This window comes from Aureobasidium subglaciale (assembly GCF_000721755.1).
Source record: "Aureobasidium subglaciale EXF-2481 unplaced genomic scaffold scaffold_0, whole genome shotgun sequence".
Classification (NCBI taxonomy): domain Eukaryota; kingdom Fungi; phylum Ascomycota; class Dothideomycetes; order Dothideales; family Saccotheciaceae; genus Aureobasidium; species Aureobasidium subglaciale.
This window is the reverse complement of record NW_013566995.1, coordinates 723,469-737,930: the sequence shown is the minus strand read 5'-3', so window position 1 is coordinate 737,930 and position 14,462 is coordinate 723,469. Positions and strand designations below refer to the sequence as shown.

Here is a 14,462-nt window from a genome sequence, read left to right as displayed (position 1 = left end):
TGTTCTTAAACGCTGAGAAACACGAGGAATCAATCGATAGAGGAACAGACCCGGCACTTTTTGGCAGTTGCAAGCCTCATGCAGATCGATTGGCTTGAACTTGGATGATCCAGCATCTGGGATTTTAACATCCGGATAGCAGAGCCCAACGGCAAGCGATCGCTGGGAAATCCTTACAGCTTTCATTTATGTCTCGTGTTTGGCGCAGCCGCACGCAGAATGCATGCACGTTGAAGTGCAGCCTCAATTGTCGCACCAATTCCTTTCTGACACATAGTCTTTTTATTCCCTGCGTTAGTACTCGAGTACCATTAAGTTAGTAATTAACAATTGTCTTTGAAAGTTGGCATAAGCAATCGCGCCTTTGTACTGGCTGTGACCGCGCGTGCTGATTCAATGATCAGCGCTCGGGATCCGCCTAACCAGTGAAGATGCAGTATAATGCTTCGTATGCGCCATACCCGTATATGAGTCCAAGACATGCTGTACTGTAGAGAGAGCCACTAAGAACATATACCAATACGTCACAGCCGTTTCGGATGCCACATGAGCGGTTTCTAAAGAGGAAGGCACAATGAATGAGAAGCCGGATCCGGCGCGAGTCTTTCTCAAGCTGTCACTCGGGACAAGACTGGATTCTGCTGTCAAAATCGACCACCATACCTACTGAAGCTGTTTATGGAAGCGTGTAGTACGACAATTAGTCCATGCCCGATTAATCGCAAGCGCGAGATAACTTGACCCCACCTGCACGGGGAAAGTCCAAGAGCCCTGCAGCACCCTCAATCAGACAAGATACAGCCACCAAGGTTGGTGCTCAGATCTCCGTCACTTGAAAGGAGCCCGTCTCCCTATTTATCTACTCCATATAGCAATCGCGCATCGCCCTTTACGAGCACAATACCCCTTGAATCACGCGTCGCGACAAAGCTGCACGCTGAACGACGACAGTTTACTAGGGCAAAGTCAAATCGCAACCAGTACAGCCATCGCATCGCGTTCGTTGACCGTTTGGCTTTTGAAGAGAGGCTCTCTAGCACAGTGGCACAGAGTCGAACTCTGCGGTTCGCTGTTCGATCTTCTTCCTCTCTCTCATTAAAACATTCGCTCGGGCGTGTCACTTCCCTGCTCGCAATTGACGGGCCAAGAAGCGAAACAAGCTAGCAATCTAAACCCCGAAACCATGGTCAAATTCAGACGTAGCAGCGGGCGCGCCTCGTCGCATAATCACTCTCTTTCGATTCCTGAGAAAGACCCCACGGCCATTATCCCTCCCAAGAAGGTCATCAAGGCCTTGTACGACTGGGACGCTCCTAACGACAACCCCTCGGTCCGCTTCCTATCCTTTGCTTCTGGCGACTTTCTCCACGTAACCGGGCGCGAAGACGACACCGAGTGGTACGAGGCCTGCAATCCGCTCCACAACTCGCGCGGCTTGGTGCCTGTGAGCTACTTCGAACAGGTCGGCAAGACTGTGCGCGACAGCACCACGTCGACGCCTAGCACGCATCACGACAGTGGTTATGCTGACAAGTCGTCGCACGACCCCTCAAGAATGAGCAAGTCCTCGATGGGCAGATCCGGCGGCGCCCCCGTCTACGGTATTGTCGCATACGACTTCAAAGCCGAACGTCCCGACGAACTCGAGGCTCACGAAGGAGAAGCCATCATTGTTATTGCGCAGTCAAACCCAGAATGGTTTGTCGCAAAGCCAATCACGCGACTAGGTGGGCCAGGCCTTATCCCGGTATCCTTCGTCGAGATCAAGGACCTCACGAGCGGAAAGACGATCGACTCAGCGGAGGCCATAGCAAGAGCCGGTATACCGAGGGTGGAAGAGTGGAAGAAGATGGCAGCAGACTACAAGAACACCAGCATTCCGTTAGGCCAGATCGGCAACATGCAAGCCGCGTCCCAGTCATCAATGGCAGGTCTGCAGTCGGGCATGGATCGCATGAGTCTCAACAACGGCGCACACTCGCGCAACATGTCGACGGTGTCGCGGCGCACCACGTCGCAGGCGCATTCGCAATACCCACTTGCGCCGTTACGCGCTTCGGTCCCGCGTTACATGTACCTGGACGAGAAATTCCACTTCATTGTCGAGGCGACACTGGCCGACGGCTCTCATTGGGATCTCACGCGCATCTACGAGGACTTTTATGAGCTGCAGATCAACCTCATCAAGGCCTTTCCGGATGAAGCTGGCAATACAGGTCAGCCGCGTACTCTCCCGCTTATGCCTGGTCCTGTACAATTCGTGACAGACCGCATCACTGAGGGCCGTCGGGACAATCTTGACGAGTATTTATATAAGCTGTTGCGCCTTGGTTCGCACGTCGTCAACAGCACGCTAGTCCGTGGCTTCTTCAGTCCTCATCCTGGTGATTACGAGATAGATCCCAACGTTGTCGATCTTAACGAGCATAGCCGTGCCGCGGCAGAGTCAAAGACCGACCGCTACTCAACTGCTTCCCACGCATCAGGCCAGTATGCCCCTTCGACCAACTCCGCACGTCAGTCTACTAGCGCACAGTCCTTCGCTGCGCACCAGCGTCAGCAGTCATCTGTTGGAGCCGGGTCCATGCGCGCACCTCCAGGCCACTACCGAACACCCTCTCAATACACCGATGCCACTGTACACACCACTCACACTGCCGCACCGCCTCTTGCCCGTCAAACCACTGCCATGTCTACTGCAACAACATCCTCAGCAGCAACAAGTGGTGGAGCATTGAAAGTGAAGGTATGGTTTGATCGTGAGACTTGTGTCGTGCTGCGACTACCTCCACGTGGCGCTTTCAATTTCGATGACCTGTACCGAAAGATTCTGGAAAGACGCAGACTGGAATACGGCGAGTCAGACCCGCGCTCCGAGGAAACAGAACTCGACATCGAAGTCCGCAACGAACGAAGTGGCGACTACACGCCGCTTATAAATGATGATACCTTGGAAGACGCAATCCAACAGAATGACAAGATGATGCTTGTTGTGCAGAGTGCTCACGGAGGTTGAGATTTGCTTTCCCTTCCACGCATATTGAACTAGCACTTGGCGATTCGGCATCATCTGTTCATGTTTAACGAGCGTCCTGATCTCTGCTCTCTTTTGGTTGTCTTTGCATTATATCTTTGGCCCTTCCAGAGCGTCAGTGACGCTGGGGTCACGAGAACGATTTTTGCCCTTTTTCCTTATAATCAACAACGATCGACGACCAACGACGAACGCGCCGACACTGAAGAAAGGAGCTTGTGTTGATGACATGGAAAATACGACCGCAAGCGATCCCTTTTGCATCTTCCATAATTTTCTTATGTTGTCATGTGGAGAGGGAGAATGGGCGAGTGGCAGGAATGAGTGCCAAAGCTTTTTCTCTGTGTGCTCTGCTTTTTGTTTTCTCTAATCTTGTTTTCTTGTTTCGAATTGTGTTCAGAGTGTTGTTTCTTTTCTCATTGCATGTCCTTTTTTCTGCTTCCATGGATTCCCCCTTTTTCCTCTTTTCTTGACATGTCCTTTTTTCTGTCATATCACTTTTTTGATAGTCTTGTTTTGAATATTGTGTCTCCCACCCAACATCATAGCCTCATAGCCTCATCTTTGTGTGCGACACTTCTGTGATATCCATGTGTCAATCATGTTTGACTGGTGTCTTTTGGGCTTTAGAGTGGTCAATGAAAGAGGATCGGGCTCATGGGCTGTGGACCTCATGACCGCACCACCTTCAGCCTTCAGACCATATAGCTCTGCTGATTATACTCGCAAGCGCCCATTGTCGCTTTGTTCTGCGAAGCTGCTTGTGCCTCCTAAAGCACACGATGCACAACATCTTCGTCGTGCATGTGTGACCAAGTATCTGCAAGCTTGAGTCTCAAGATCTAAATTATACAGATTCGCTTTGTCCTGTCGATATGTGTCACTGTCTGGCCTTTGCACAAGAAAATTCACGTCACACAGTACCATGAGGCTTTAGTTGATAACCGGGTATCAATAATGTGCCTGCGTAGTCTTTTGATCGAGATCTCGATCATGGTGAACCCATGGTCAGGGTTGTACTAGCAGCAAGAACGACGGGAGAAGATTGAGAGTTGTTGTCATCTGCGAGCGCATGGTCATTATGCCAATGGCCGGTCCGTAGAGCATAGAACCACGTAGAGATACGAAGAGAACTGTGAAGTCGTATCGTTATTACCGAAACTTGTGATGCTGCCTCTGATGCTTTCCACCCACGAGCCGCTACCCAATATTTTCCAGCTCATGCAGTGACAGTATACGCCGGTGTCCTAAACTCATTACCCCAAACACTCTCTTCTTCATATCCCGGCGGACTGACGACATCATGAAATCCCGGCGGCGCATCTTCGTCGCTCCCTTCCTCTTCCAAGCCACCAGGTAAAACCATAAACGGCAACTCCGCCCTGCGCTCCAAAACTTCTTGTGTTTTTGCATCCAACAATTGCACACAAACATCCAGGACATACGCTAGCTTGAAGAATCCGATTGAGAAATTGGGGACTAGCATGGTTGCGTCGCCGCGGGTCATGTCCACTAGCATCATGTTGCGCTTTACAGTAATGTAGGAGCCATCAGTGGGGATCTCCAAGCCTCTGCCTAGAAGTTTTAGTTTGCAGATTGGAAGAGCAGATGTTGAAACGTTGGTTGACGAGATTTGAGCTTTCAGGACGAGTTCGCAGGTCTGAAGGACAAATGGCAAGTCCGAGGTTCCATTGCAGACGAGTTGGATATTGAAGCGTTGCCACGCGCCAAGGGATACAGGCATCGATACGTTGAGATTGAAGTTCTGTGGTGTGGTTGTGTTGCCTACGGTGGAAGAGCGTCGCCGCGTGAGTTGTGTCAAACTTATCGTGGACGATCTTCGTCGTGTAAGCCAGGAAGGCTTTTGTGTCGGATCCAGCAGTTGTTGGGTCTCTGGTGCCGGAGTAGGTAGTTCCATGTGATCGTAGGGCCAAACGTTTATGCCGCGTTCGATCTCCATAGTCCTTGTCGAACGATTGGGATTCACACACAGCTTCAACGAATATACAACCCTTGCGACCTGTAAGACCCTCCATGTCGGCGGTACTGGTTGCATGTCAGCCACAAAAGGCAGCTTGACTTTCTCCGGCAGCTCGAATTCAAAAGGCCATTCGTGGGGTTTGGGAGACACTTTATGCGGACCTTTGAGTAGGAGTGTCTCATAGCGGAAGAGGTTTTGGTTGTGCGAGCGGATGCAGCCATAAGAAGCCTGACCACTCTCGGCAAGTTCAATGTAGAGGGTTGCTTTGAAAATGATAATCATGGCCTCCACCTTCACCTCTGTCGAGGGGGAATAGCTTGCTACGCCTCTAATCGTCTGGCCAGGCCTGTAGTGTTGTGTGGACTGTTCTGATGCATGGCCTGTCTCGCCATCTAGAAAGATGCGGAGATGGTCCTGCGCGAGGGTGTTGCTCATGGTGACGGTGGTCCGGACAGCGTATGGTGTTGCGTGCGTCAGTCAGAGAATGGTGATCAAGTGTCAGAGTCGCAAGAGGCAAGTATTTGGTGCCCGGTGGTTAGTGGTCGTATGCAAAGCAGCGTAAATTGAATATACTTGGTCTGAAGGATAGAGGATGTAGATTGGATTAGCCTCGAGAGTAGAGATATTTCAAAAGACGCCATGGCTTCTAGAACTACGCGGGTGCATGGCTGTGCAGTCGACTGGGCACATGACGAGATGGAAAGTTAATGGTACCACTTCTTGGGTCAACGGCCGTCCTTGCCTAAACGGAACCGCGGGGAGTTCGCGTTCAACTCGAAAGGGCATATCTGCCGCTTAGGACCTTTGAAGGATGATCATGCAGGTACATGTTTGTGCCTCGAGGGTGTACAAGGAAGGCACTCTGTAAGAGAGCACGATGAGCTTGCTCGTTCTTTGTGCAGAAAAAGGCATTAGTCTGGGTAAAATAGAAAAGCAGAGTCGAGTGGGAGAGTAACTAGCGGATGACGACGCGCAAAGAGACGCGCCAAGATGTTTCTCCAGCTCAAGGCCAGCGAGACATCAACACGGGACATATTGTGTGCATACAGCAAGCAGTCGACGACATCGAACTTAGCCAAAGATGCTCGTGTCACTGACTGTAGGCAAGGTCGATGCCGGGGTGGCAGTCCTGCTCACCGAAGACAAGCGATTGGTATGCACGCATACACGTCTCGTAGTCGAAAGGGGTCACTAATGTGCAAGATAGATTGAGTTCCCGTCCATCTTGCTGCCCGCCGACATCACATCCGGCTCAATTGTCGACATCAACGTAGCGCGCAATGAGGGAGCGGAAGAGACGGCGTTCCAGAAATTCGAGGCGCTGCAAGAAGACATCTACTCAACCTTCGGCATCCACTCGCCATGCGCACCCGTCCTTCGTTGTCGCAATGCCACTCAGACTTCGGTCGTGCTCGAATGGGATCCTGTACAGCTCGCGACTGCTGAACTCCGTAGTCTGAGCCTGTACCGCAACGGCAGCAAGGCTGGCAACATCCCTCGTGATAAGCTGAGCACAAAGATCTCTGGTCTGGCTGTCGATAGCGAATACACCTTCCACCTCGTCTTGCGCACTTCGGCCGGCACATACACCAGTGAACGCCTGACCGTCCGTACTCACAAGATGACTGATCTGACTGGTATCACAATCACTCCAGGCATCATGCCTCAACAACTGCGTGACGACCTCCAGGCCACCGTGGATCGCATCGGCGCAAAGATGATTGACACACTGCGCATCGACACGACCCACTTTGTCTGCACAGAAGGGCGTGGCCAAGCATGGGAGAAGGCTGGTGACATGAATGTTCCTGTCGTTGTCCCCGACTGGCTCAAAGGCTGCGAACGCGAAGGACGCATAGTCGGCGTCCGCGCCTACTACCTCGATGCCGACCCAAAGCTGCGAAACATTGGTCCTAGTAGCCAACCCTTGCCTTCGCCCAACGTCCAACAAGATCCTCGACGACCCTCGACGCAATCACAACCCTCGCAACAACATCTTCAGCTTCAGCAACAACAGCTCAGAGTCCACCCGCCCCTCTCCAGTCCCCGCATCGAGCACACACCACCTACTCCAGAACAGACAAAGCGCCCTGAGATACCTACATCCGAGCCTTCGCCCGTTCCCGCTCCACCGCCCAAAGACGACTCTGTCGACACTGCTCCCCCCACACCTCCGAAGGAAGAGACCTCGTCCGAACCCGAACAGAAGTCTGCTCCTATTTCCGATCTTCCTTTCCGAAACCTTCCAAGCAATGCAGAAGAGCAGCAACCTGAAGAGTCTGCGATCGAAGAGACCGTCGGGGAGGCCCCCGCTCCCGCTGAAGAGGCTTCTACATTACCCGAGACCACTTCAGAAGCAGGGGAAAAGCCCACAGAGTCTCCAAAAGTGAATAACCTCAAGGCCATTGGCATACCGCATGAGGAGGTGTCCTCTACGAAAGCGCCGACCGAGTTTGATGATGTTGCCCTATGAAGCGGTCATAATGTCGTTCTGTCTTGCGTTTGCGGCCTTTCCATAGCCATACCCCATCCTGTTTTGTCTTTTACTGTTATCCTCACTATAGCCTGTTCAGAAGAAGACTCATGACCCGATCCTTGGTTGACTGAAGATAAATTCGTGCAAGACGTCTGCTGTAGTATGCATATGGAGCTGATATGTCAACATTCACCTCCACGCATCACCCGATGTTCGTGAAGAGAAGGTACCAAGTTTGAGCAATGTCTTCCTTCCGATTCGCGTCCTCCATGATCCAATTTGGGGAAGAACGACTAGGTCGTGATCCGCACCATTGACAATCGTGCTTTCCCTTTTCAGCAGCCACGAGTCACGATGCACTTTGTACAAACAGGCCTCGTACCAACCTGTGATTCTTCTTATCTTTCTGCTTTCCCAAATATTGTTCCAGACCTAAGAAAAATTGTGGGAGCCAACATAGACGTCACTATGAACGAGCTCAGTGACAACTCTGATGCTGAAGATGGCGATGTCTCTCTGATCGATTACGCCAGATATTACGGCCTGTCCAGAGACTACAAGTCTATCTACCCTTTGTCGTCCCAAATTCTGCAGTCTATCCTAGCCTGGGAGACATTTCATCTGGACTTCGATCAACTCCCGGACTTTGACCTTCCAAGTGAGGTCGATCTGGACGAGAAATGGATCATTGACCGTCAAAGCGCATCATTTCTCATGCAAATCGCTTCGCCGGAGGTCCCCCTTGTCATTGAGATTACGCGACGACCGAACAAGTCTGTCGAATTCAAGGTCGAGCAGCAACTCTTGCCGACAGACCCAGAACTTGAGCAGCGCCGGTTCATGCGCGCACGACGTTTAGGACAGCACACGGGACTGCAGAAGATACCATCTGAGGCGCTGTGGCAAAGTGGTGAAGAAGCACAACTTCAATGGCCTAGTCCCGACTTGCCGGAAGAACTACTTGAACAGATTAAGCAAGAGAAGCTGCAGCTTGAGAGAAGTGACACAATCTTCTTACAGCAATGCGTCTCCATCCCTGAGAAACCCGAGCAAGATGACATTGGTATGCCACCACGTCCAAAGGTAAGCTACCCACCCGTTCCTAAGATAATCAACTCTAACAAGAACAGATTCGAGAACAGTATGCGGCTGCAAGGCATTCGTCGCCGCTTCTGCCTTGCTCCTCACCATTCCAATTTGATATTCCAGATTCTCCTGTCAGCCGTATACAGTTGGCAACCAGTCCAGTAGATCCTGTTATGGCAGAGATCACCAGAATTGAAGCGTTCATGGATACAGACGACGGCTTCTCCCTAGAAGCTCTTTCGGACATCTCAGATTTCGACGAAAATGCTTTCCGCGAGCCCTACTCAAGCTCGTCGTTAAAACGCAAGCATCCTGACGACTATAAAGTGGAGGTACCTCTAACTCCTCTGACACAGTCCTCATCTCCAACGAAGAAGTTGAAGATCGTCACATTCTCGGATCAGCTGTGCACTACCATACCAGAGTATGCCAAGCCGTTCTCATCGGAAGAATCAAACGGTAAAGATCGAATGCGCAACTTCATCGAGCAGGTCATCAAGCCTGGTGCAGAGTCCGCAAAACTTGCCATCAATAGTGAACAGCTCACGCAAGCGGACTCGATGCTGAGAGCAGAAGTTCCCACCATCGATCAGATTGATCCTCTGCCACCATGGGAGGTGTTCGCTCGTAAGCATCTAGGCTGCAAGACAGAGCTCGACGCCCAAAGACAGCTAATCCAAATGCTGGAACGAGAGATGGTCAAATCAAGTGCAGTATGGCCAGCCATCGACAGAGTTGACAGAGCCATGTCCCGCTGGAAGCCGTTCGACATGCAACTCCGTGACTTACCGGAAGAGGAGATCCACTGTGGGTACTTGGACGACTTCAGGTCTGAGGAGGCGCATAACACAACATCTGGATGGAAACCAGATGGCCTTAGAGTATTGGACGCCTGCGAAGACGATGACGACCAAATTGAGGTTGTAGAAATGTCAGCTGCTGTCGAGAAAGTCGATCTGGTAAGTGACGGGCCTCTAGTTGAGGACAGACCCCACACAGAGCATCGCAAGCTTGCGGCCAACCTCCAGTCACAGCAATCCCTTTTATCCGCGCTGGAATTCAATGCAAGTCAAGCGTCAGAAATCTCGCAGCCCAATATGGGCGCGAGACTTCCTCAGCCTCTGCTGAACACTGGATTCTCGATAACCAATTCTCTCAACCGCTTCATGAAAACCCATACCGGCAAACAGGGGAGACTTTCAGACGCGAAGAAAGCCTCGAGACTGCAAACTAAAGCTCAAGATTGTGAGGTGATCAATGTCGCCGAAAAAGGTGTCCAAGTTGAAGAGAAAGCGAGCTCAGCAGCAATGCATGTACCACATCTACCTACACCCATACCTCATCGAAATTTTGTTCTCTCATCGACCATGTTCGCAAGAAGAGATCTGATCAAAGGGATAGAGCATCTATTACCTTCGCCCAACTACATCGAGCGCGATTTCAATTCGGCTCGTAATTTCGGAGGCATATCTTCCCAGACATCAGAAGCCGATGAAGCGGACATCATTCTGGCACCAGGACATGGACTCATGCTGACCTCACTGCAGAAGCTTGTACAGAAGAGCTTACCAGGTCAAGTCACTCGTAATGGTGTCCGTGAACGTATAGTGCAACTTGGGCGTCGTTACGAACGTCTCATCATCATGGTGCAACACGACTGGGGCGGGAACCAACAGCGTCCATTGGACGGCCGCAGTTCCGGCGAACTTGTGTCCCTCATCAACTTTTGCGCAGCACAAAGTCATGGTATACAGGTTTTGTACATTCCTGGAAGCGAGTCAGCCTTGGTGACATGGATCGTCGCCAGTATGGTTAGGTTTGGCCTGGACGATCCGACAATTCAATTGTTGCAAGAAGAGACCACATGGGAGCTGTTCCTGAGAAAGGCAGGTATGGACGCGTTTGCGGCCCAAGTGGTCTTGATCAAGCTCAGGATGCCCGATGTCGTACCGCCCTGTTCAGATGAACGAAGCTACGGCCTGCCCGGGTTTGTGATGATGGGTAAAACTGAGAGGCTCAAAAGATTTGGAGCTCTGTTCGGCGGTGACAAGATCTTGAAGAAGGTGAGTATGGCCATCGATGGTAGCTGGACATGAGCTGTTGTTGTTGTTGTTGTTGTTGTTGTTGTTGTTGTTGTTGGCGATTCGGAGCGATGAAAGCTATGACCAATGTCTGAGGAAATTTGCTAGGCCTCATCATATCCTTGCTTGTATCGCCGAATTTCGAGAAGATGCTCGTTATGCTTAGAAATCGAAGAACATTTTCAAACGCTTGGTATCTCGGCGCATCCCGTAACGCGCATCCCGTAACCGGACAGGCGTCCTCTTGCTGATACTCTATTCTAGCGACCATTCGAGAGTAGAGGTAAGTTGGTCGAGAAGTGCGATAGATCGGGATCGGTTAAAGTTGCTTCTCGATTGCTCGACGTCTACTCGAATCCGCGTCGATACTGTTGCACTTCAAGCTATGCTTGGTCGTATATGCATCAAGACGAACAAGTGCTTGAACATCAATGTGGCAGTCTGATTTGCAACACCAGAAGACGATTGAGATCGACTGTCTTTGTACTCGTAAGCAAGGCCTCACCAAGTCCTCCGAATTTGGAGCGGCGATTACAAACCAGTCTCGGTTCTAGAAGCTTTGATGCTTCCACCCCACGCAAAGCTATGAACGTCATGTTTTCTTCACGTGAGAATGATCATGATGTCGAATGATATATAAAGGTCGTCGACGTACCTACCAGTTGCCTTTTATCACCAAGCTTTCACCTCTTGTTTCAATTGCTACTTCTTCCTTTCGATAATATCAAAACACACATCACAATGGCCCCTACAACCCAAAAGCAGTGGAGAGTCCAGGGTACTGGATCCTTCGAAAACCTGAAATTCAACACAGAAGCCCCCGTACCTCAGGTTGGCGATAACGATGTTCTCGTCAAGTGTAAGTTTTGAAGACTTTCTGATGTTTATCTGACTACATACTGACTTCTGAAAATAGTCCACGGAGCCTCGTTGAACTACCGCGATCTGATCATTGCTGCTGGCGGATACCCATTCCCTCAAGAGGACAACGTTGTTCCAGGATCTGATGGTGCTGGTGTTGTCGAAGCTGTTGGCAAGAACGTTCACCGTTTCAAGACTGGCGACAAGGTCGTCACTCAATTCAACCAGGGTCACATCGCTGGTCCTCTTGACAACTACTCCATCGCCACTGGAACTGGTGGTGTTATCGATGGCACTCTCCAGCAGTACGGTGTCTACAACGAGCAGGGTCTTGTTCCCCTCCCTAGCAACCTCAACTTCATCGAGGGTGCTTCGCTCACATGTGCTGGCCTGACTGCCTGGAATGGTCTTTACGGTCTCGAGGGTAAGAGATTGACTCCGGGCAACTGGGTTCTCACCCAGGGTACTGGTGGTGTCTCTATCTTCGCCGTCCAGTTCGCCAAGGCTGCTGGTGCTCGTGTCATCGCCACCACTTCTAGCAATGAGAAGGGTGAGAAGCTCAAGGCTCTCGGTGCCGACCACGTTATAAACTACCGCGAGGACCCCAACTGGGGCGAGACCGCCAAGAAGATCACTGGTGGTGTCGGTGTCAACCACATCATCGAGGTCGGTGGTCCCAACACCCTCCAGCAGTCTCTCAAGGCTATCTGCCTCGAGGGTGTCATTTCCGTCATTGGCTTCATCGGAGGTACCAATGACAAGCAGCCCACTCTTCTCGATGCTCTTGTCAACATTTGTACCGTCCGTGGTCTCTATGTCGGCAGCAGACAACAATTTGAGGAGATGAACGCCGCCATCGAGACCAACAACATCAAGCCCGTTATTGACGAGAAGGTCTTCACTCTCGACCAGCTCAAGGAGGCTTACCAGTACCAATGGGATCAACGTCATTTCGGTAAGGTAGCCGTAAAGATAGTGGAGTAGGGTTGAACACAACGAGTGTGAAAATTCTCTACCAGTAGTGGGCTTTTTTGTACATATACCACTTAGAACGAATTAATGTCTTGATACCCGCAAATCACTGCTTCAGTTGCTGTGCTTGATTGTGAACATGACGGTGACTAGCTATGACGTGTTGCATCCGCCGAGACTCATCTTGAATCTTTTATATGAGACGATCCACGAGCTAGAGAAGAAGTGCTGCAAGCGATGTCAAGCCATGAAACGTTATACCCCGGATCGACAAGCCGCATGCTGCACTTCCACCAATGAGCAACAGACTGGCCTGGATATTACCCTGCACCTTCTCGACTGTCGTGTTTCGTGCATACTAGAGATATGCGGTCTCCTTCTCGCCCACCGGTTGCCGTATGCACCAAGTTCATGTCAGATTTTATCTCGGGTGCAGCATCTGCTGGATTGTGGATGCAGAGACGCTTGCTCTATGAAAACCCGGGACAGCATGAAAGTGGAGTAAACCTTGATGTGTTGCTTAGAGGCTGAGTACCTATATAGGCGACGACTTAGCCGTCTGTTTCAAGAACGCTTTGTTAAATTAAGAGAATCATGTGGCCATAGAGCATGCCCTATAGCATGCAGTGAGAAAGCTATAAGATGCCCCCTTCGCCTTCGTGCTGCTATTCTGTTTTCTTGCTTCTTTAACTCTACTATTTTCCATCCACACCAACATCATGTTGCGGTCAGCACTTGTCTCAGCGGTATTACTTCTGTCAAACGTCGCTTATGGCGCACTCACATACAAGGGAGCCGATATCAGCTCTCTCATTATGTTGGAGAATCAAGGAAAGACCTTCAAAACGACTGCTGGAGTCACCCAGCCTCTTGAATGTACGTTGCAGGTTTCAAAGCAATGCAAAAGAACTCCCTCGCTGATCCAACCTCGTTAGCCATTCTCAAGCAGTCAGGAGCAAACTCTGTTCGTCAAAGAGTCTGGGTCAATCCTGCAGATGGCAACTACAACCTCGACTACAATGTTAAACTATCCAAGCGCGTTGTTAATCAGGGCATGAGCGTCTACCTTGATCTTCACTACTCGGACACATGGGCAGACCCGTCACATCAGACTACGCCATCGAAATGGGACGACAGCACCATCGGTAACCTCAAGTATACAGTATACAACTACACCCTGGCAGTATGCAATCGTTACGCAGCAGAGGGTATTAGTCCAGCCATCGTGTCGATTGGAAACGAGATCAGAGCTGGCCTCCTCTGGCCCCTGGGCGGGACGAGTTCTTACTATAACATTGCAGACATTCTCCATTCTGCTTCATCTGGCATCAAGGACTCCAAGCTCTCGAAGAAGCCTCAGATCATGGTCCACCTTGATAACGGCTGGGACTCGGGCACTCAGCTGTGGTGGTACAAGACAGTCCTCGGTCAAGGACCTTTGAAGACGAGCGACTTTGACATGATCGGGGTGTCATACTATCCTTTTTACGACGAGAAAGCTTACCTGGGTAGCTTGCAGTACTCACTCGAGCAACTTGCATCTACATATGGCAAACAGATGGTAGTTGCCGAGACCAACTGGCCAGCCAAGTGCAGTAAGCCTGCATACAAGTTCCCATCGGATGCTACATATATTCCTTTTTCTTCGGCTGGACAGGAGGAATGGATCGAAGCAGTTGGTAAGATTGTCGCAGGTGTCAAGGGCGGCGCAGGTCTTTACTATTGGGAGCCTGCGTTCTTGGGTAACGCAGGTCTAGGATCAAGCTGCGAGGACAATCTGCTGGTTGACAGTAATGGCAAAGCAACAGTTGGGCTTTCTGCTTTCAAGAACATTTAGAAAGATTAGTTATCGAACGTCAAAATGGACCCCTGAAAGCTTTGACCAAGTGCCGAGAATGTGGAGACACGAGAGTCTAGAGAGTAGGGACAGGTTAATTAGCGCCCGAGGCTGCGAAATGCGGAGAGTGAGAC

General features: G+C 50.7%; 7 protein-coding genes across 7 annotated transcripts; 6 read left to right on the top strand and 1 right to left on the bottom strand.

The window, feature by feature from the left end:
• Positions 1-1,183: 1,183 nt before the first annotated feature.
• On the top strand, positions 1,184-3,016 carry AUEXF2481DRAFT_24684 (uncharacterized protein; the record flags this gene model as incomplete). The annotated part of the gene is made up of 1 exon (XM_013493387.1): positions 1,184-3,016. The coding sequence occupies one exon, from the start codon at positions 1,184-1,186 to the stop codon at positions 3,014-3,016; it is 1,833 nt and encodes a 610-aa protein (XP_013348841.1).
• A 962-nt stretch (positions 3,017-3,978) lies between these two features.
• On the bottom strand, positions 3,979-5,925 carry AUEXF2481DRAFT_34540 (uncharacterized protein). The gene has a single exon (XM_013493386.1). The coding sequence runs from the start codon at positions 5,448-5,450 to the stop codon at positions 4,254-4,256; it is 1,197 nt and encodes a 398-aa protein (XP_013348840.1). The 5' UTR covers positions 5,451-5,925; the 3' UTR covers positions 3,979-4,253.
• Positions 5,827-7,873, top strand: AUEXF2481DRAFT_34539 (uncharacterized protein). Its single transcript, XM_013493385.1, has 2 exons — positions 5,827-6,168; positions 6,223-7,873. Exons 1-2 carry the CDS (start codon positions 6,097-6,099, stop codon positions 7,486-7,488), a joined length of 1,338 nt encoding a protein of 445 aa, XP_013348839.1. The 5' UTR covers positions 5,827-6,096; the 3' UTR covers positions 7,489-7,873.
• AUEXF2481DRAFT_130632 (uncharacterized protein) lies at positions 7,668-8,868 on the top strand. Its single transcript, XM_013493384.1, has one exon. It carries the CDS (start codon positions 7,846-7,848, stop codon positions 8,740-8,742), a length of 897 nt encoding a protein of 298 aa, XP_013348838.1. The 5' UTR covers positions 7,668-7,845; the 3' UTR covers positions 8,743-8,868.
• Positions 8,869-9,703: 835 nt separating this feature from the next.
• Positions 9,704-11,096, top strand: AUEXF2481DRAFT_34537 (uncharacterized protein). Its single transcript, XM_013493383.1, has one exon. It carries the CDS (start codon positions 9,744-9,746, stop codon positions 10,671-10,673), a length of 930 nt encoding a protein of 309 aa, XP_013348837.1. The 5' UTR covers positions 9,704-9,743; the 3' UTR covers positions 10,674-11,096.
• A 158-nt stretch (positions 11,097-11,254) lies between these two features.
• On the top strand, positions 11,255-12,598 carry AUEXF2481DRAFT_34536 (uncharacterized protein). Its single transcript, XM_013493382.1, has 2 exons — positions 11,255-11,517; positions 11,575-12,598. Exons 1-2 carry the CDS (start codon positions 11,400-11,402, stop codon positions 12,501-12,503), a joined length of 1,047 nt encoding a protein of 348 aa, XP_013348836.1. The 5' UTR covers positions 11,255-11,399; the 3' UTR covers positions 12,504-12,598.
• A 334-nt stretch (positions 12,599-12,932) lies between these two features.
• Positions 12,933-14,363, top strand: AUEXF2481DRAFT_103845 (glycoside hydrolase family 53 protein). Its single transcript, XM_013493381.1, has 2 exons — positions 12,933-13,367; positions 13,427-14,363. Exons 1-2 carry the CDS (start codon positions 13,211-13,213, stop codon positions 14,326-14,328), a joined length of 1,059 nt encoding a protein of 352 aa, XP_013348835.1. The 5' UTR covers positions 12,933-13,210; the 3' UTR covers positions 14,329-14,363.
• The last annotated feature ends 99 nt before the right edge of the window (positions 14,364-14,462 follow it).